Genomic DNA, 19,700 nt, shown 5'->3' on the forward strand with positions numbered 1-19,700 from the left:
ATATTACTTATTAAATATATCTTTAGTTGTAGCAACATTTTAAACCCTTCTAGTTGCTTCTCAATCGGTATTTAAATACCAAAACAAAACCAAGAGCTTTCCAAGCAGAGCGAGCTTTTCTGCGCCGGTGCGAACTTTTTGGGCAGCCACCGAAAACGAAAGACTTCGGCAACGAACTCGACCATCAGTGGCTCGCCAGAGCGCAATCAAGTCGCACGTGCACGCGGACTACGAGGCGGAGAAAGCCAAGATCGATCCAACCCAATACAATACACTTCGGGAGACCGCGCGTGCCCGCAAAAAATAAAAGAAGTGTGGAAAAACACTAAACTGAATCAATTTCTGTGCGGAGGCAGCCGGAATTATGCCTCGCCAGCTCCGCCGTCGTCTTGTTGTGCATTGAAATCGAAATCGGGTCCAATGACCAGCTCTCGGGCTGGTGCTTAAGAAAGAGTTTTGCACTTTGAGACGCTTGTGTCGCCGGTCAGCGAGCAGGCCTTGACCCAAAGCCACTGGAGTTCAGAGATTCCGCTGGATAGACACACCTATAGCCCAGTTATATAATCGCACTTGTAATTGCAATCGAAAGTAGAGTGAATTTGCCAAAATAAAAACCAAAACATGGCTCCAAGTGTGAGGAAGCCGAAAAATGCAGACTTTTGGCTGCAGCTGCTCTGCGTGAGTTTTACACTCTTTCGCCTGGAATTCGCCGGTATGTATTGTGCTAAAAGAAACCCAGCGAGATAAATTTAAGTTAAACTTTTACTTTCGCCCTGTTGAATGTTTTCGGTACCTTTCTTTTGGCCCTGTCATTGTGTCCGCTTTTTCTGTTTCTGTTGACACTTCGAATTGGCATCGCCTTAAATTTCGTTTTCAACCAGTTGCACAATATCTACCAACATTTTCTTCGACCTTGCCTCACATCTTGGTCAACAGCAATATAAATATCTTGAGAAGCCTCTCCCCAAGTAGTAAATTTTGTAGGTGCTCATCCCACACAAAAATGCTGCCCAGTCAGGCTGTGACTTTTGTACTCTCACGTAGCCAAGTTAATTAATTGACCCGACTACCGTTTAGACCGCCCTGGCACCTCTAAAATGGTTGGCTGATTTATAATGTATTCATACTTTTATGCCCCTGCACCTTGACACTCTTTGTAGTCACTTTTACAATGTATTAATAGCCTGCCTTTAATGAAAAGGGTCATACAGGGCGTATGCGCATTGCGGGGTGCGTGTCATTGTCAAGTTTTGAATTCGGATGGAATCAGAGGGCCACTGCCGTCATTTAATATAGAAGTTATTTTGGAGGACTGTCATTAGGTTAATGAACCCAAGGAAACCCCAGCAATTATAGCCTTAAAGTGGGTCAACAGCAGTTAATTTCATATTAAAGCCTGTTAGACATCAAACTTTTCAAGAATTTTTGTTAATTATCAGGCAATCATAAAGAAAAACAAGGCATGCAATATATTTTGCACCATTCAAGCCACACTTCAAAGCCTTAAGGTTATGACACACAAATCTCGATATCGATTCGAAGTCAATTGGCCAATAATCACCAACGTAAAGCCAGCCAAACAATGTCCATGACTCACGGCAAATAAAAAACACAAAAACCCACAAATAAACAGAAAAAAAAACGAAGCCAAAAGCGAGCCAACCCAAAACCATCTTTCACTTACCAGGCTGTTGATGAGTATTTCGTGTTTCGCGTCCAACTTCGTTTTCCACCTTCCGCATTCGACTTCTTCCGTTTTGGGTTTGATTTGTGTTAGTTGGACAGAGTTTTCCGGCCAACACCGAAGTACCGAAAATTTCCCCCTAAAATTTTCCCGCCAAAAAAAGTATAAACAAACCCAAAAAAAAGACAGTCATTTAATTGGCATGCGTAATGGCCGAATGGAAAATGAAATGGAGAAAAGGGGCCGGGGTGGGCTTACATAAGATGGCAAAAGCAGCTCACGAAGTCAGAGATAAACGATTGTGAAAAACAAATGAAAACAGAAAAGCTGAAGACAATTGAGGCATGACCGCGACCACAGCCCATTGCTAATTGAAGAGGAAAAGTGCGGGTGGGGAATTATATGCTGTCTACAGGGAAGGAAAGGGGGAACTTAAGTCTTGATCTTGCAATTTTCCATACAACAGAAATGTTCAAGACATAATTTTAAAAAATTTAAAACTCACAGATAAAAAAAATATATATTTTTCCTTTAATAACTGATCTTAAATTTAATTATAAATATCCATAAAAAATGATCTTGAATATCATTTTATTAACATTCCCTTAACGGTCTTAAAAATATATTTTTTGTTGTCTGTATCGTACATCGGTGGGTGGGTATATAAAAAATATATATTTTTCGTTTAATTACTGATCTTAAATTTAATAATAAAAATCCATAAAAAATGATCTTGAATGTCATTTTATTAACATTTCCTTAATGGTCTTATAAAATATATTTTTTGTTGTCTGTATCGTACATCGATGGGCGGTTGAGTGGCATTATGCTGCGGTCTCTGATGTAAAACTACGCTTGTTGCATGATTAATTTAACCAGCTGGTCTTACAAACACTTGTCATCGAAATCGGAGTGAAATAAGCCGAGCCGTGCTCACTGTGTCGCTGGGGTATACGTACATGTGGGCCCTATAAGGCAGCCGATATCTTCGGGTATTTCCAGTGGCCACCCAAGCGGCAAGAGTCTGCATCTGCAATAGCTCCCAGACCGGTTGCATGACTCTCGGTTATCGCCCAACTACGAGTACTCCAACCACAAGTGGGCCAATTGCTGGTTAGCATTTTGGGCGCCACCAACTGAGCTGGTTGAAGGCCGATTCTCGATTTTTAATTTGGCCATTTGGATGCAAGCCGCATTGCGTCGGCTTCTTACGCATGCGGTGAGCTCAACATTGCTGTCGCGAAAATAGTTGGAACTAGTTCGAAGAATAACAGACTGATATTAAATTCAAATTATTTACAGTTTTATATATGTTATTTGATATAAAAGTTTTTTAAAACCGTATTAACAATAAATAAATGCTTAACTTATAAATAAGATACTTAAGAATATTTAAAGATGTTGCCAATCATAATGGTGTAGGAACCCAAGCAAGTTAACAGGTACTGAAAACAAATAAATTAAGCGTGAAATGGATGATATACTCAGCCATTTAATGGATAACCCAGGCAGCATAACGACCTGTGTGAAACCTACTGCCAGCAATTGCGAATCCGAACCACTTGGCGCATATCTGCTCGCAGCCCAAGTGTCAGATAAGCCGATCTCAAATGGGTTTTCCTGCCCCCATGAGGCCCATACATACGAATAAATTACGCATATTCATTCCGCATCCAGTTGCCAGATCCCAGCTCTAGTTATATCAGGGGCAGCACGTTTTGTCAAAAATAAACCCAGTCGGATAGCAAACAAAGAGCACTGAGTAGTGAGTAGTGAGCAGTGAGCAGTGAGTGCGCCACAATATAGCGTCACTTCCGTTTCGGTCTGACTTTTACTTTCTGCAACTTGTGCAACTTTTGCAACTGCAACACGAATCGCGCATGACATTTGCGTCGTGCCAAATTGCAAGCATTCAATGTCGCTGCTGGGGCTTATGTAATTAAATGCAATATCGTAGAGCGCAAACTTGTTTGTCAACTGAAATCTTGACTCTTGAATTTTCCATCTCACATCCTCCACATACACACAGCTGGCCAAAATGCGGGAGTTGTGGCCGCGGCGGTGGCGGCTGGACAAAACCAAACCCAGGTCTATGTGACAGATTCTTGCCTGCAAAAGCCCTACCGTTGTCCGCATCCCAAGATACAGTTCTATCTGTACACGAGGCGCACCCAGGAGCAGCCGGAATTCATTGATGTCCTGGACGCGAATGCCTTGTACTACACCCACTTCAACCCTCGTCATCCCACCAAAATCATCATCCATGGATTTGGGGGCGGTCGAACCCTGAGTCCCAGTCCCGATCTTCGGGAGGCCTACTTCAGCGTGGGCGAGTACAACATCATCATTGTGGACTACGCGGATGCCGTTAAGGAACCCTGTCTCAGTCAGATGGACTGGGCCCCTCGATTCGGCAGCCTGTGCATCTCCCAGCTGGTCAAGTACCTCGCTCGACATCCCCGGGGAGTGCAGCCGGATGATCTGCACTTTATAGGCTATAGTGTGGGTGCCCACATCGCCGGCCTGGTGGCCAACTATCTGAAGCCGGAGGAGGGAAAGATAGGCAGGATTACGGCCCTAGATCCAACGATATTCTTCTATGCCGGAGCCAACAACTCCAGGGACCTGGATACCACAGATGCCCACTTTGTCGATGTCGTCCATACGGGAGCCGGCATCCTGGGGCAGTGGCACTCCAGTGGTCACGCGGATTTCTATGTCAACGGGGGAACCAGGCAGCCAGCTTGTGTGGGATCAGCCACTTTGTTTCGTGAGTATTTTATAATTATAAACAAAATTTTGGGGCCGATTTCTCAATGTCACGTTAACTTTTGTCGTCGGGTTAAATTTTTTTATCAAAAAAAATCAGTTTCTTTATATCATGTTAGAAACTATGTTGGTATTTAATCTGTTCGGTCGATTGCAATATCTGACAGATAATAAACTATAACCTTAACCGCACATTGAGAAATTGACCCTAAAAATGTTGACATTCAAAAGTGATAGTTATATATCTCATTTGTCGGACTTTACTGTTCTCTAAAATCCACAGAAACCCTGGCCTGTGATCACACAAAAGTCACTCCGTACTTTATAGAATCCATAACCACGACTCGGGGATTTTATGCGGGTCCTTGTCCCAACTTGTTTTCCTACCTGATAGGTTGGTGTGAGCCCAAGGACTCCGAATACGTACTAATGGGCGAACACTGTTCACACAAGTGAGTACTATTTTAACACCAAGTTTTTATTATTTTTCACCAACTCTATAAAAATTCCATAGAGCTAGAGGGAACTATTATGTGACCACCAATGCGAAGGCGCCCTTCGCTCGGGGTTTTCCTGGCAAAGGGCGATCCAACGGGGAGTACCAGGGAGTAAGGAGATAATGCCTTTAAACTCGGCCAAGTCGGAAAATGAATTTACATTTGTTTGTATCTGCATCGTTTGGAAAACCGCCTGGACTTATGCATCTTTTACACCGTAGCACTCATGTGATTTTAGCTTGTTTCCTAATCGATACCTATTTATTTTATATTTTTGTTATTAGTTCTAAATACAGCCATTTTTCGTTGGGACTTGTACAAATAAATGTTTAAGTCTTATGCTGACACTTCTGTGGAATAAAAAACTCAATTTGTTTGGCATAATTTTTAACATGTTCGTTTTATTGAATTCCAAATACATTTCATTGGGTATAATTTTGTTCCTTTCTTCAAGACCTTCAAATATTCGGTATTCGTATAGCCGGATCTCATGCAAGGAGCTTGTATCTTTATTTCGATTAACCAAATGTAAGCTATTTTTTGTCTTTAAATAAGTAGTGGGTTTCCTGTGTCTTGAGTCTTATTTACTCGTTTATGTTAGGAATATTTATTCGGTTTCTTTGTTAATGAGCATACACTGAAATATATAAGTAGGTGTTTAATTTAACCTGGCTTAGCTGCCATACAAATGATACAACATGGGCGGGTGTTGCCAGAAAAGGGATCTCCGATGGTGTTTAATAATTTTAATTTTGATTCCATATTTCTTATATCTTGTATACAGAACTCTCAGTAAACACAAAGAATATTTTGTTTCTATGTATATACACGGTTTAAGTATAGCGGCAATATCATTACTACATCTGTTTTCAATATTTCCAAGATTTTCAGGAAACGACTGCGCATTTCCTCTATGATTTGAATATAGTTATGATTTATGTTGATAGCATATATCTGTTTTGTATTTGTGCGCCTAAATTTTGGTATGAAAGTGCCTTTTCTCAGCGTTTTTTTAGTGTATTTCCACGCACAACATTAATGTTTGGCTAGTAGTTAAAATACCCTAGATGTAACCTGCTCTGGTGTGAATGGTAATAGCAAAAACTGATGGTTTAACACTATTAAAGTTGCGCTCGTTTAAGATTTAGTTATGCTTCGGTTTATTTTTGGCTTTATGTACACTTAAATTACTCACAAAAGCATTTAATGATGGCATTCAACTACGAGATACACTTCAATTATTTACAACTGTTATGCGAAGGGATTTTCATTATTTTCATATCTTAGCAAGCAAAAGTTTTAGCCGTGGCTTTCTGGTTAACATATTCATGTTATTATTGTCCACACAGCCCCGAGAGCTTGAGTATCTCTCAAAAACCAAAAATAATAAAGGGAAAATTAAATTTATAACATGAGATTGTGTCTCCAACTTTGTAATCTCGCGATCGAAAGAGCCAATTGATAAGTGGTTTTATGTACAGAATGGAATTCGAACTATTCTAATATTACACATACGCCCCAGTGGCCAACATTTTTAACTGTCTGCGGGAAGCATTCGTTTAAAAATTTGTGCCTATAATCAAATCAATAAATGAATTACAGTAGATGAATACAAATGTATTAGCTATTAACTAGGCTTACTTCACTAAGTATTGTCGCTCACACAAGCAGTATTGTTTTCTTCAGTTGGAACCTCTGTCCAAAACATTTAAAATTGTAATATTTATTAGCTATGTTAAAGTTGCTATACGAGTATTTGCGTGAGTATTTATTCGCTGCGCTGTACAAATTACGGTATTAGAATTGACTCTTTTAGTTAGAAAATGTTCACGTTTTAATACATAGTGATTTAAATGTGAATAATTTAAATTACCTTTATATAGTTATTTTTTATATAATACTTGTGGCTAGATATTACGTTTGGATAATATACAGACGACTAGAAATAATGTATTGTAAAGTTGTATATTCAATTGAACAGTGCGAAAGTAAGTGCGTCTAAATATGTTTTGTGTGGCAGTAATTTAGGATATTATTACAAATTTTAACAAAAATTAAATGTAGAAATTTAACATAATTATTGTATTCTTAACTAAAACACAAACTATAAATGGTGCTTTAAACCAATCGAACTAAGGAATAACAGTGCATTTTGTAAGTTAAATTTGTGCTCTTAAATCAAATATGGTGCATTAATATATTAAATTATATTAAAACTACCTAACGCCCAATTTATTTACAATCTACTAAATATTTTGAAAATCTTTAAATTTATTACTTTAGAGAGATTTGATAGTGGTAGTATAATAATTCATTCAATTTTTACAACAAAATTCGAGTACTTTATGTGAAATAAAGCTTTTATAATAAAATATAATATTTGAATTTCCAAGCCAAAAAAGAAACATAAAAAGGCTTTAAACTATAAGGGAAACATTTGGAAAATTCAAATTTATTACGAATACTTTTAGGCATAACATTTTTGGCATGGAAACTCAAACTCGAGCTCTTTTAAATATTTATTTAAAGAATTCCTTTGGCTTATACTTATTTTAGTGTAGTGAGCATATGAAGACCAAGTCTGAGGTTATATGCGCCTACGGCTAACTACTTTAGTGGTTTGTATTCAGTATCTATATCATGCCCTGCCCTTTTTATTTAAGCATACGGTGCATTAACTTGTAACTAAACAAATCAAACTTAAACAGTGATTAGTTAACAGAATATTGTTATGACTTTTGATTAGCTAGTACTTTTTAGGGTTATCATTCGTGCCGAACATCAACAATTGCTTGGGTTTGATTAAAATGTTCTCTTTACGAAGATAATATCATCAACGGTAATAAAACTTGCAGTTTGCAGTTCAACAACAATCTTTGGCTATATATATATACGATTATACCGATACAAATATAATTATTATAGGCTTTGTGTGGATTATGTGATGATATATGATATACACAAGTGTTGAATATATCTTTCCAGTTCTGTCCCTATCTTGTGTTGCAGTTTCCATTTGGATTTCGGAGCTTGTAAATAGAAGTTCGCGCAAGCGAGACCCTATAGTATATACGCTATATAGATAGACTAGGCCAGTTTGGGTCTATGGGGCTAACATGGGTTAATGGCTATCGGTATTGCTGTGTAATTCATATGTAGTTTCTCTGTTAGGTACATAGTTTCATTGTGTAGTGTGGCCTGTGGAATCCCCTTAACCGCTGACAAATTCGTTACTCTTTAGTTAGTATACTTATAAACTCCGAAGGCTCTCAGGATCCCTCCGATGGAACTCAACAGATGGGGGAGAGAAGGGGCAAATCTTTAACGGCACACCAAGAACAAACAATAAACTTCGAACGACCTCCGACTACAACTAAAAGCTATGATATATATCGGTGACCCTTTACTGCTGCTGGTATCCCTGCGGATCGTAGGACGGCATCTGTCCTTGCGTGTAGCCATACTGCCCCGGATCGGAGACCTCGCCGTAGCTCGGCGGGGCATCCTCCTCGGCAATCGGTGGTGCAGCACCACTGGCCATGGCAAAGGGATTGTTGGCCACGTGTCCTGTGGCGCCGTAGCTAATGGCGTTCGACTGCTGCATCTGGCTCTGCTCAGTGTACTCGGGGGCACCCTAAATTGCAAAAGGTTATGCATATAATTAGTGGATTGATCATAAAATATTCTAACAAAAAATCTTAAGAAGAAATTAATTACTAATTATTAAAGTACACAGTAATACAATAATAATATACACAGTAAAGACAGAAACAATAGTTTTAACCTATTATTTTCTAAAAAATGTTTGAAAATATTTAAAGACATATAAAATCCAAATTTGCACACTTACAAATGAGGTCTCCTTCATGTAGTCGCCCAGCATGCCCGCCTGACTAGGATCCGTGTTGGTAATGGCACCTGGTGGTGGTGCCCACACCTTCTGCTCCTCTGCCGGAGGCTCCGCCCAGGGCTGCAGCTCTCCGGAGGCGAAAATACCATAGAAAGTGCACCCAACCAAATGAACACAGGCGGCCAGGGTGAAGACTGTGGTCCAGCAGCCAGTGGGCTAAGATTCAAATAGGAATTTTAAAAATTATTTTTTAAAACACAGAAACAACAGTGCCCTTAAAATAAAATAAAATTCATTTGAATCTCCAAAAAATTCTTTAGAGAATAAACGAATAAAAGAATGTTAATTTTTTAGGTTTTCAAAACAAGCCTAACTTTAGTATCACAGTAATATGGAATTAAATCCTAAAACTTTCCAAAAATCTCTACTTACATTAGCCTGGATAAGTCCATCCAAAGCGTAGGGCACAATAATGCCAGCCAGAGTGCCAATGCCGTTGGACAAGCCCATCAGGATACTGGCATAGCGAGGAGCAATATCCAGATGATTGACATTATAGCCGGATATGGCAAAGCCACTGAAGGCCACGCCGCAGGTCAGGGCAAACATGGCTCCCGTCTGGAAAAGAAATCCTTTTAAAATCAGAAATATATTGATTATCATTCCAAACCCACCGCCGTTGAGGAATGCGCCACGAATAGGAAAAACAGGCCCTCCATTCCGAAGCCTCCGCAGTTGAAGAGCTTCCGCACATTGGTGGTGGACAGGATGCCATTCTTTCGCAGGTGATCCGCCAGCATGCCGCCAAAGGGAACTATCGTGGTCATGATCAAGTGCGGCAGGGAGCCCACGAAGCCTGCCTCCTCCACCTTAAAGCCGAACTTGTGCTTGAGGAACGAGGATTGGAACAGCACCAGCAGGTAGAAGTTCCAGGAGCGGCAGAAGTTGGCCACAATGATGGCGTACACCGGCATCGAACGCATCATCTCCCGCCAGGGAGTGGTTTTCAGCGATGGCATCGTCGGATGAGCCGACTCCCCGAGCGACTTCTCAATGTACTTCAGCTCGGGTATGCTGATGGCCGGATGTTTGCGGGGGTTCTCGAAGCACAACCAGATCCAGAACATGTACCAGATGATTCCGAACACCCCGTAGGCGTAGAAGGGCGCCTGATAGCCCACGGCATCTGCCAGGAGACCGGAAAGCGGAAGTCCCACCACCACGCCGGCGTAGGAGCCGGAAAAGGCCAGCGTCGCCAGTCGGGAGCGTTCCATGGGCGGCGCCCAGAAGCGCCAGATGCCATGACAAGCCGGATACGTAACGCCCTGAGGAAGAAATGTTTACAAAATTAAGCCACTAAGAACTAAGGTATATAGCAGTCCTTGAATAAAATAAACTCCCAATTTTGTGTATCCCATAGCTTTAAAAATATTTGCATGATTTTAGATTGTTTATATTTGATATATTTTGGAGTTATGGGTATTAAGTTAATAAACTTAAGAGAATTTTTAAAAGAATTTTTATGAGATTAAAAAACTATTCTATTCTTTTAACTTAAAAATTTCTTATGTTTTGAATGCGAAAATTACTTATATTTTGTAGCTTCCATTAAATCAAATAGGATATTTTCTTAATAACTTTAAAATATTTGCATTCCATTAGATTATTTGTATATAATATATATTATAAGAGATATTAGAAAGTCCCAAAAAAAAACACTAGCAAGGTTAAATATTTTAAAACATTTATGAGATTAAAACATTATTTTAGAATTTATTTACTCAATAACTAAAATTTTTTATACCATTTTCAATGTTAAACAGCTCTATTAAGAGAATATAAATGGCACACAATACATGGATAGCTACTGCCAAAATCGAATGAACAAACATCCTTTTGACAAAGTATCCTTCTTGCCCTTCCGAGTCAAAGAAAAATGACATACTCCCCAGTCCTTTACACAAAGAAATCGCATTAAAATAAATGCTTTTGTTATTTTTCCCCTGCCCTGGTAGGACCCCCATCCCTTCGAGGGCTTAGGACATGTTTCCATTTCACATATTTGCTTTATCATAGGCAAAATCTAACCCTCCCCATTTTCGCAACATCACGCAGCCGTAATCCCCGGCTTTGATCTGTGGGGAAATCGAATTTGGCAAGTTGGTTGCTTCGGTTGTTGGCTGGGCTACGTACCTCGAAGAGTCCTTGCAGGACCCTCACGCAAATCACCACATGACCGTGCATCAGGGTCATGGCGAACGGCACGAAGAGATGCAGTGTGGCGGAGCTCACGATGGACAGGCCGAATATCTTGTTGGCCGGGAACTTGGAGGCGATGAAGCCGCCGGGAATCTGCGTCACCAGGTAGCCCCAGAAGAAGGACGAGTCCACATGGCTCTCAACGGCGACCGTCCAGTTCATGAATACAGTCTGCAACGAATCCGGAAACACATTTCACGGGATGAGTAACGCGGCTCAACAATCATTAAAAACCGCTGCAGGCATTTATTAACGAGCGGCAAGCCGGATCCGCAGTTTCCAATGGGTTTCTATGTCTCTACGTGGGGGCGTGGTCTTTTGTGAATGACTTTTGAGTGGGTGGATACCCACACACACGCCCTAATTGACAGCAGCTTCTCGGCAAACGAAGCGAATTTGATGGCTGCCTCATCCCGGAATTTTCTTCTGCTCATTTAATGCTGACAACTTTATAAATTTGGAATACATGGCTTTAAGGAAGAGGATGTGACTTGAATTTAATAAGTAAGACGATGTTAGGTCTTAAAAAATATAAAAACATATAAAATTATAATATTAATTTCAGTTTTGATTAAAGTACTTTAAAATTCTAAGAAAGTTTTCTTTGAAAAATAAGGGCGGCGTAAAAATCATTCTTCCTTCCTTCCAAAAATAGTATTTGCAAAATAACTTTTTTTAAAAATTGTTAACTAAAAAAATTGTACTTAAGTATTTTATATTTTTAAAAAATTTGGGTTGGCATAAGAAAACTGTCATTAAGATTATAATATAATCTACATTCTTAAGTGCTTCAAGATGAGCTATATGTATGCATCGTATAAAGATTTATTTATAATTATAATGGATTAGAACTTGAAAGCCCGTTGCCTATTTTAGGTTTATTATTTTAGCAACATATTTACCCCGTTGTGCTCTCCCTTGAGCTTGGCCGCCGACATGTTGCACCTCATCCCGAAGGCGATCATGAATCCCACGCAGGCCATGGTGGCGATGGTGTAGCGGGCCGGCATGCAGGGACACTCCGCCTTGCAGTACTTGTCGATCTTGCGGAGCGGCGGGCGCTCGATCTCCTCGAAGGAGGCGGGCGAGTCAGGCCGGTCGTCGTCGTCGTCGTAGGCGTGGCCGCCGCCCGGGCCCCGGCCCTCCCTATCGCCCCCCTCCATCTCCTCGTAGCCTCCATGACCGCCGTGGTAGCCCTGAGATATCTCGAACTTCTCCATATTGGGCTTCAGGCTGGAAAAAGAAGATTTAACAGATTATCATTAAATTGAATCAGATTTTATATAAGGTCCAGTGGGATATAATTAATGTATTTAGTAGATATATTTTCTTATTTAAAGCATGTGTGAAAGTGAAAGTGATATTTATAAAAAATTGGTTTACCTATCAAAGAGTTCTAAAATGAAGGCTAATTAATGTTCTGGTATGGAAAATATGAGGAAAATAGAAAAAATAAATGAAAAAATATATTAATAAAAAATAAATAATATAATATGTATTATTAAAAATTATAAATCAATCACCAAAATGACACACTTATTTATTCCCACTTATAAACACTTTTTCAAACGTATTTAAACATAAATATATAGAAATAGTACCTGAAATGTACTCGATAGCATCAATAGCTTATAGAACTTCTGTTTTATGATATTTCCTCAAATTCCAAACATTATGAGTATCTCCCGGGGCATAATTCATGCCAATTAGAGCGAAAGCTAGCCAAATCAACAGGTCAACGAGAGGGCGTGAAAACACAAATATTTTCGGCTTGTTAGCAGCAACAGCTGACGCTGCCCCCACCCCAGAAATTCCGCCCATCGAAGGTGGTTGTTGTTTTCCCAAGGGTCCCAAAGGAATTGCGGTGAGCGAGGGGAGAATTGCACACAGAACTGCTGTCCTTGGTGTGGAATAAAATTCAATTTTATTAAGTGCTGATAGCATGGCTGCGGGTATTTAAAGTTGATTGGACCAGGTGAAAATCGAGAATCGCATTTCCAGATTTGATTTTCCAGTTTAAACACAGTTAAAAGACCTTGTCAGCGACTGATTGATGGATGTGTGTTAGCTGATAGCTGGATAACCAGGGGTGACCTAGCCACCTACCAACCCCAGACCAAGCCATTAACTCGGCGTAAGTGACACATCAACTGAGATATAGCCCCCGGCCCCTTGCCGTTTCGAATTTTTCTTCATAAATATCCAGACAAAGTCCGCATAAGTATGCAATACAAACTAATAAGCAGCCACCAGCCAAAAACAAGCCACTACAGTGGATATAACTTTGTCGACGTCGAAGTCGCCGCCTGCCACATAACTCAACTGTCTGCCGCCAAAAGCTACCCTCGTCTGGTCACGCAGGATCCCCTGAACAAGAGGAAAAAACGGAGCGAAAGGAGCAACTTACGTCCTTCGACCAACTTGCGCCTTGACCGACTTTAAGGCTGACGCCAATTTTATGCGGCAATTCTTATTGCCCTTTGCATAAAAGGGAGCTGCGTTATGACCGTCGTTAGGCTTGTTACGAGCCAAAAGATGATTCGATTGTTTTCTCCACACAAAATCTAAGGGACCTGGGAGATTAGGCACTCCATTAGGTTTCATTAAAAATCTAACCTATTTATGCTTATAGAAAAGTAGGCAATAAAATATTTTTATTGAACAAAAGGACCCTATTACAGCATACTTTTAGACATATTTAAAAATATTTTTAGTTCCTTTTCCCTATTTTAAACTATAATTTTATTATTATTTAATTTTTAGTTTCAGAACATCTCATCTTCGCCTGTTCCCTGATATCCCTTCCCATCCTGGAATGGAACTGGAATTTTTTTGACGTCTCGCCAAACTATCTTTGGCGCTAAAGTTCTTTCTTGATTGCCAGTAAAAATGTTGCAGACTTTTTGGCGCCGCCCAGATTAGGGATAACTGGCGCCACGAGCTGAAGGCTTTTGTGAAATTCGCTTTTGACTTTAACGTGGCCACAAAAACGCGACCATTAGAAATGTAAATGGGGCACATCCACAGATCCATAGAAATATATATGTACTTGTGGTGTGTATTAGTTTGTTTGCCTTGACAACTGAGATGCTGCGGCATTGGGAGGGTGGCAAAACGCTGGATTGTCAGCGACACGACCGCGTCTTCAATGGCAATTCTAATTTCATTTTCACTGGCAAGGATAAGGGAACTCCTTGAGCACTCTCCCCAGATGAGGCATTTCAATTTCTTCGCGCCAAGTGCCACTCGAGTGCTTCAGCGGCAGGTCCTGCTGGCAGTTGGCAACGGAAACGGAAACGGCTCGTAAAAATCAATTTCATTTGCGTTAAACGATGCAGCAGCCCTTCGTCGGTATGCAACACATTCCTTAATGAAAGCGATGTGCCACCTATTGTTCCAATTTCTAATTTAGCGCCCAAGGTCCTTGAGAAATCAGGCGAGAGGTGTGGCCATAAAATTGCATACCAGGAACACACACATCGCCCCATTCATTGAGTGTTTGTCCAATATGTACCGGAGAGAGTACGACTTTATTGTGTTTTGCCCAGGGAATCCAAAGGTGCCGGAGCTGAAGTTCCCGGACACGTGCCGCCAACGTGCCCGGAATTCCTGAGCCACCGGTGAGCTCCTTCCTCGGCATGCCAGCGCGTTCACTGTCACCACTACTGGAGAGTCCTAAAAGTCCTCTGAATCCCGGCCATCCCCCTTTAATGACTTGTTAAGCATGCCAATAATTTTACAACTTTCCGGGGGCGCGACACGTGCCGAAGTTTCGCGACGCCGACTAGTCGGGAGTGCGTATCAATATCGGAGGTACATATTTACTGCATTATCCTGGCATGGTCAAGTTCAGCCAACCACGAACACCGACCATCCTTGCGTTAAATTAAACTCGATTTTTTTGTTTTTCCCAGCGTCCATTTGATTGCAATCATATTTCATTCAAAGCATATTGCTCGTCGTCATCGGTCTACACTTCTCAACAAAAATGTGGAATAGGAAAGCATAGTAAGGATATGGATATGGTTGTCTAAATCCTAAGATTGGCATAAAATATATACAGCGGTGCCACGAAAATCAGTATGGCTTTGAAATTATTTTTATATCTCCTTTTGTGTGTGTCTAAAAGTATGCAACGAAATATTTTAAGGCTAGAAGTACAACAAGCTCATTAAAAAAACGGCTATCATTTATTCACTGCATACTTTTAGATACCGGAAAACAATCTAAATTCTGAGAAATATTTGTTGTGAAATATTTTATATTTTATAATAAAAGTGTCCAAGAAAGATGGTTTTACCTAAAATAAAGATATTATACTTTTTAAAGCATACTTTTTACAACCTTTTTATTATAATTTCACAATAATTAAATTTTTAAATTTAATTTTTTTAGTCACATGCATATTTTTTAAGATACCATACTTAATATTACCTATGACAAAAACCAACTGCTTAGTGTAGTGAGTGTGGGTATCATATCATATTCGACTCACCCGCCAAACACGCCCGTCGCCTTCTCCTTAAACGCCGTCAGACCCTTCATGGCGATGCTGTGTTCGTACCCCTGATTTTCCCGACTCCTGTCCTGACTCCTCCCCTCTCTCCGGATCGCTGAGTCCTGGCTCGTCCTGTCTCGTCCTTCCGCCTAGGCCAAAGTCAGTGCCTGTTGTGCTTCGCTGCCTCTTCCGCCGTTATCACTTGGGCGCATAAATATATTTTGTTGCCTACTTCACGGCGGATTGCCGTGTATATAAGCGTGGCGAATCGGCGGCGGTTAATTTCCGTGAAGCCAGCACAAATTTGATGACTCTATTTTCGGGTTGGCTCGTTCGCTCAGCGGGGGATTTTCACTTGGTCGCCATATAATTTCGATATCCGTAGAGTTTGTGTTTGTGCATTTTCATTTACAGTGCCTGCAAAAGGGATTTGGTGCTGGTTATTAATAGGTCGCACAATTTGTGTTCTGCTGCTGATAAGCAAAAGTCTCGTACAATTTCATCATTTTGCACATTTCTTGTAAGCCGCTTACGTTCATAAATTTACTGGGATTTTTTGGGAAAAGTGGTGAAAGGTTTGAGGGGTAGTTGCTAAGCCGATAAAGCATTTTGTAAATATTTTTGGGCTGTGGACTTTTTTGATTGCCTTTTATGCTTCATTTAGTGGGTAAATGAAAATTGAGCATCCTTTTCGTTAATACACATACTCTCTGTTCATCAGTATACAAATTTAATTTAGATTTTATAAAATAGAAACAGCCAAAAACAATTTTTTTTTGGAATTTTCATAGTCGATAAAATGGAATAGAAACCCTAAACTGAACGATACAGTTTAACAACTTCTTATTAGAATGACAGGCTAAAAGTTTCAAAAGTTGATTGGCTTATAAACATTTTTATAGAATTTAGCTGGAATTTTAGCTGGAATTTCAGATTAAGAACTTCCTTTAAGTTAATTAATTTGCAATTAAAATATATAGTGAATGGGCAACGAGAATATTTTATTTGTACACCATTAGTTCTTAAAAGTTATTAAAAATGCTACCTTACATGCTGGAAACTAAAAATTGTTGGCATGTATGTATATTTCTTATTTTAAAAGCAAAATGAATCCATTTCAATCTCTTCCACCAAAACAAATGTACTTTTGACCTTAACCCACTAGGCCTACTTACATGCCACACCAGAGTTACGTAATCCATTTCGTTGTGATGCCCGATTATGTAATCGTTCAGTTATTTTTGGTAGTTATGATTTATTAGGCAACAAAATTTGTTAAGTTTTTTAAACAATTTTGTTGGTTGTTGGTTAGGATATCACAAATAAGGTACACAGATAACAGATTATATAGCTTGATTAATCACTAAGCGATACGCTGAAAGTAGGATAAAGTAGAATGAAATAAAGTATTTTATTTATAAATGGTGTATAAAGGTAAAATGTATTTTTTAAAATTTAAACTCTTAGGTTTTTAGTTATTTATTCATAGTAAGCCTCACATTTTCTGAGCAACACACTCCCCGCAAAATAAAAACAAAATAGGGAAAACCCAAAACTTTCTATAAACCAATTAAGAACTTAGGATGTGGGACGACAACATCCAGACAGAGTTTGACCACGAGACCGGCGGCAGGTTGTCTTTGAAAAAAACCGACGACGACGAGGACGATGGCGATCCGAATCCAACTCTGTCTGAAGACTGTGTGACATCCAGTTCCCAGTCAGCCACGAGGTGGACCTCCAGCCGAAGATCGGCGGAGGACAGGACAGGTGGCGGTGGAACTTGGATACATAAGCTGCCAACTCAGTGCTGGAAAGTATCTTTTGTATACAAGTATACCATATATGTACGGTGGGGAAAACTAGTGAGGAGGTGGGGAAAGAGAGCGGGGGGTGGGAGGAGCGTAGTATATACACTGGAAATTTTCAACCACTGGAATGTGCGAGTTTTTCTTTTCAAGGGTATTACGAGGCGTAGTCACAGAAACGTGGATTTTTCCCTGATTTTAGCCTTAGACCAGCACTTTCTCGAAACACACGCTGTAAACACACTATTATTCAGTTATTTTCCACTATATAGGCTTATTTATTAATTGATTTTAGATATATTTTAGATGTATTTTCGCAGCTATATACCCGCAGCTCCAGGCTCGCTTTTTGGCCTCAGCAGGACAACGCACGAAGTGAAACTAAAAGCGCCCGCATTCGCCTTTCTTTTCTGCCCAGATGGATGTCCTGCCAGCGGATTATGCTCCTCCGCAGCATAATCAAGGCATCTGCACCGCTCGCACTCGATGTGGTGAAAAGCTCGCCGCAGCGAATCCGTTTGCGCAGGCCCGAGAATCCTTCGGCGGTCCTTCGTCCTTCGGCATTGGTCGACGGCGGATGGCAACAGTAGCCGCTGGGTTTTGGGGCCACGGTGGGGGAAGCACCGCGCCACCTGGCCAAAGAGGACCAATCACAGCGCTCCTGGTACATGGGAATGTGCCACCTCCCTGGGTTGGCATGCGAATCTCAGTCGTGCGTGAAATGCTATTAACATGTTGCCAGGCCATTTTCCATTGTTTTTCTCCCAGCACACAGACGTCCTGCGTCCTTTCCCTCGGCTTTTCATAGAATGTCAGCCATTTTGAATATTTTCCCCTGTCTGCGGATTTGGGAAATTAGCTCCAAAGTTTAGAAATTTCACAAAAAATATATGGATTTATGGATGACCATCTACAAAGGGCTCATCTTGATGGTTGACCACCTACGAATATGTGGGTCTCCTCCTATTCAGTTTGATCGATTCAATCTGTACGTGATGCTTTTTAATTTTTTGATTCCATTCCTAACCAATGGACTATCATTAGTTTCAGGGCACGCTAATAGTAAAGCAATTAATCATACATTTTTGTAAGGATTCTTGAGCTTGAAAAGATTTTTTACTTAATATTTGTGTTTAATTTGTTACAGAAAAATGAGAAATCAAATGTTTTAAAATTTTAAATATATTTATATATATAAATATATTTATTGTTGTTCAGTCTAATTCAAAGGATCTAAAACATTAACTCAACTCGATTAAGATACAAAATATTATATAAATATAAAAGAGTTTAAGATACAAAATATTATATAAATATAAAAAAGTTTGCATTATTATACATAAATACTTTCAAACATTTTGATATATTTATTTGGGGAAATTAATTTTTAACGATTCTATTGAAAGCATTGCAAATATAATTATGATTTTGTTGTCTTTTTAATTTTTTAGAATTTCAATATATTAGGGGCTTAAAAATAAAAAAAAACCTTGAATGCTTACATAAGTAACTTAAATTACTGTACTTGATTGATAAATGGTTTTTATTCCGATGATCCAATAACAAAAGTATAGGTAAGAGTTAGTAATCCACAAAATTGTTAAGAGGTTCGTATATTTTCCTAAGGAACAAAGACTCCTAAAAGTTATAATGGGTAAGACCTAATACATATATGCCTTATTCTTTCCCACCTCCACTTTCCCAATGACCACTTAGAGTAGCCAATAATCTTGGTCAACAGGGTGAGCAACTGCCTCGATTCCCACCCCCAACCTCGTCGATTCATAATCCACAAGCAATCTATGCCTCAAGGATGTGCCTGCTTCCGTTCGGCGTCCCATTCCCATTCCAGGATCCCCTCCAGATGTCCTGGCCACGTTGCTAATACGACGCGTTGGCCTGGACCTCATAAGCATAGAGCAAACAGCCAAACAGTGGCAACTCAGCCAAAAGCTATAATAAAGTTGCGGAAGTAAACAGCAAAGCGAAATAAACAAGGAGCAGGACGAGCAGACCGACGAGCTGGGAAATGAAATGAAAGTCAACAAAACAGCAGCGGGATTTTCGCATTCGAAAGGGATACAGATACGGATACAGCAGGAAAAAGCAGACTTTGGGGCAGACAGAATTCGCAGACAAGACGGCGGCACAATAAAGGCAGCCACCACAACAACCGCCTCTCAACTGCGATATTAAATTTCGCAAAAATCCCCAATCCACGGCGGCGTTTTACTATTTAAACAAAGCGATTAAGGGTGCGCGGCCAGCGTCTAAAAGCAGCCTCCACAATGATTGACGTAAATGAAGAATAATCGAATTGCGCTCATAAAACTCT

At 40.0% G+C, this 19,700-nt stretch overlaps 3 protein-coding genes across 5 annotated transcripts; 2 read left to right on the forward strand and 1 right to left on the reverse strand.

Annotated features, from left to right (window-relative positions):
- The first annotated feature begins 206 nt into the window (after positions 1–206).
- LOC108029130 (phospholipase A1 member A) lies at positions 207–5,334 on the forward strand. The gene is made up of 4 exons (XM_017101250.3): positions 207–712; positions 3,714–4,454; positions 4,737–4,905; positions 4,968–5,334. The coding sequence occupies exons 1-4, from the start codon at positions 622–624 to the stop codon at positions 5,071–5,073; spliced, it is 1,107 nt and encodes a 368-aa protein (XP_016956739.3). The 5' UTR covers positions 207–621; the 3' UTR covers positions 5,074–5,334.
- LOC108029128 (vesicular glutamate transporter 1) lies at positions 5,332–17,730 on the reverse strand. Of its 2 annotated transcripts, none has more exons than XM_044094183.2 (9): positions 17,694–17,730; positions 16,733–16,932; positions 15,555–15,974; positions 11,962–12,292; positions 10,994–11,230; positions 9,475–10,125; positions 9,233–9,418; positions 8,801–9,016; positions 5,332–8,584 (listed from the first exon to the last, which is right to left on the reverse strand). In XM_044094183.2, exons 3-9 carry the CDS (start codon positions 15,602–15,604, stop codon positions 8,354–8,356), a joined length of 1,902 nt encoding a protein of 633 aa, XP_043950118.1. In that variant the 5' UTR covers positions 15,605–15,974; positions 16,733–16,932; positions 17,694–17,730; the 3' UTR covers positions 5,332–8,353. The 2 variants fall into 2 exon arrangements, with proteins under 2 accessions (XP_043950118.1, XP_016956738.1); XM_017101249.3 differs by lacking the exon at positions 17,694–17,730 and adding an exon at positions 17,057–17,250.
- On the forward strand, positions 17,614–18,409 carry LOC127010657 (uncharacterized). 2 transcript variants are annotated; one of them, XM_050885050.1, is made up of 2 exons: positions 17,614–18,077; positions 18,141–18,409. In XM_050885050.1, exons 1-2 carry the CDS (start codon positions 17,784–17,786, stop codon positions 18,171–18,173), a joined length of 327 nt encoding a protein of 108 aa, XP_050741007.1. In that variant the 5' UTR covers positions 17,614–17,783; the 3' UTR covers positions 18,174–18,409. The 2 variants fall into 2 exon arrangements, with proteins under 2 accessions (XP_050741007.1, XP_050741006.1); XM_050885049.1 differs by having other exon boundaries at positions 17,619–18,077; positions 18,134–18,409.
- Positions 18,410–19,700: the final 1,291 nt, after the last annotated feature.

This window comes from Drosophila biarmipes, chromosome 2L (genome assembly GCF_025231255.1).
Source record: "Drosophila biarmipes strain raj3 chromosome 2L, RU_DBia_V1.1, whole genome shotgun sequence".
Taxonomy (NCBI): domain Eukaryota; kingdom Metazoa; phylum Arthropoda; class Insecta; order Diptera; family Drosophilidae; genus Drosophila; species Drosophila biarmipes.

Coding starts and splice junctions, on each gene's coding strand:
- LOC127010657 (XM_050885049.1), top strand. CDS start 17,784: ATGGATGTCCTGCCAGCGGATTATGCTCCTCCGCAGCATAATCAAGGC. Junction 18,078..18,133: donor TTGGCATGCGAATCTCAGTC/GTGCGTGAAATG, acceptor TTTTTCTCCCAG/CACACAGACGTCCTGCGTCC.
- LOC108029128 (XM_044094183.2), bottom strand. CDS start 15,604: ATGAAGGGTCTGACGGCGTTTAAGGAGAAGGCGACGGGCGTGTTTGGC. Junction 9,419..9,474: donor TGGCGCATTCCTCAACGGCG/GTGGGTTTGGAA, acceptor TTTCTTTTCCAG/ACGGGAGCCATGTTTGCCCT. Junction 8,585..8,800: donor ACATGAAGGAGACCTCATTT/GTAAGTGTGCAA, acceptor TTTGCAATTTAG/GGTGCCCCCGAGTACACTGA.
- LOC108029130 (XM_017101250.3), top strand. CDS start 622: ATGGCTCCAAGTGTGAGGAAGCCGAAAAATGCAGACTTTTGGCTGCAG. Junction 4,455..4,736: donor GGGATCAGCCACTTTGTTTC/GTGAGTATTTTA, acceptor TAAAATCCACAG/AAACCCTGGCCTGTGATCAC. Junction 4,906..4,967: donor GGCGAACACTGTTCACACAA/GTGAGTACTATT, acceptor AAAATTCCATAG/AGCTAGAGGGAACTATTATG.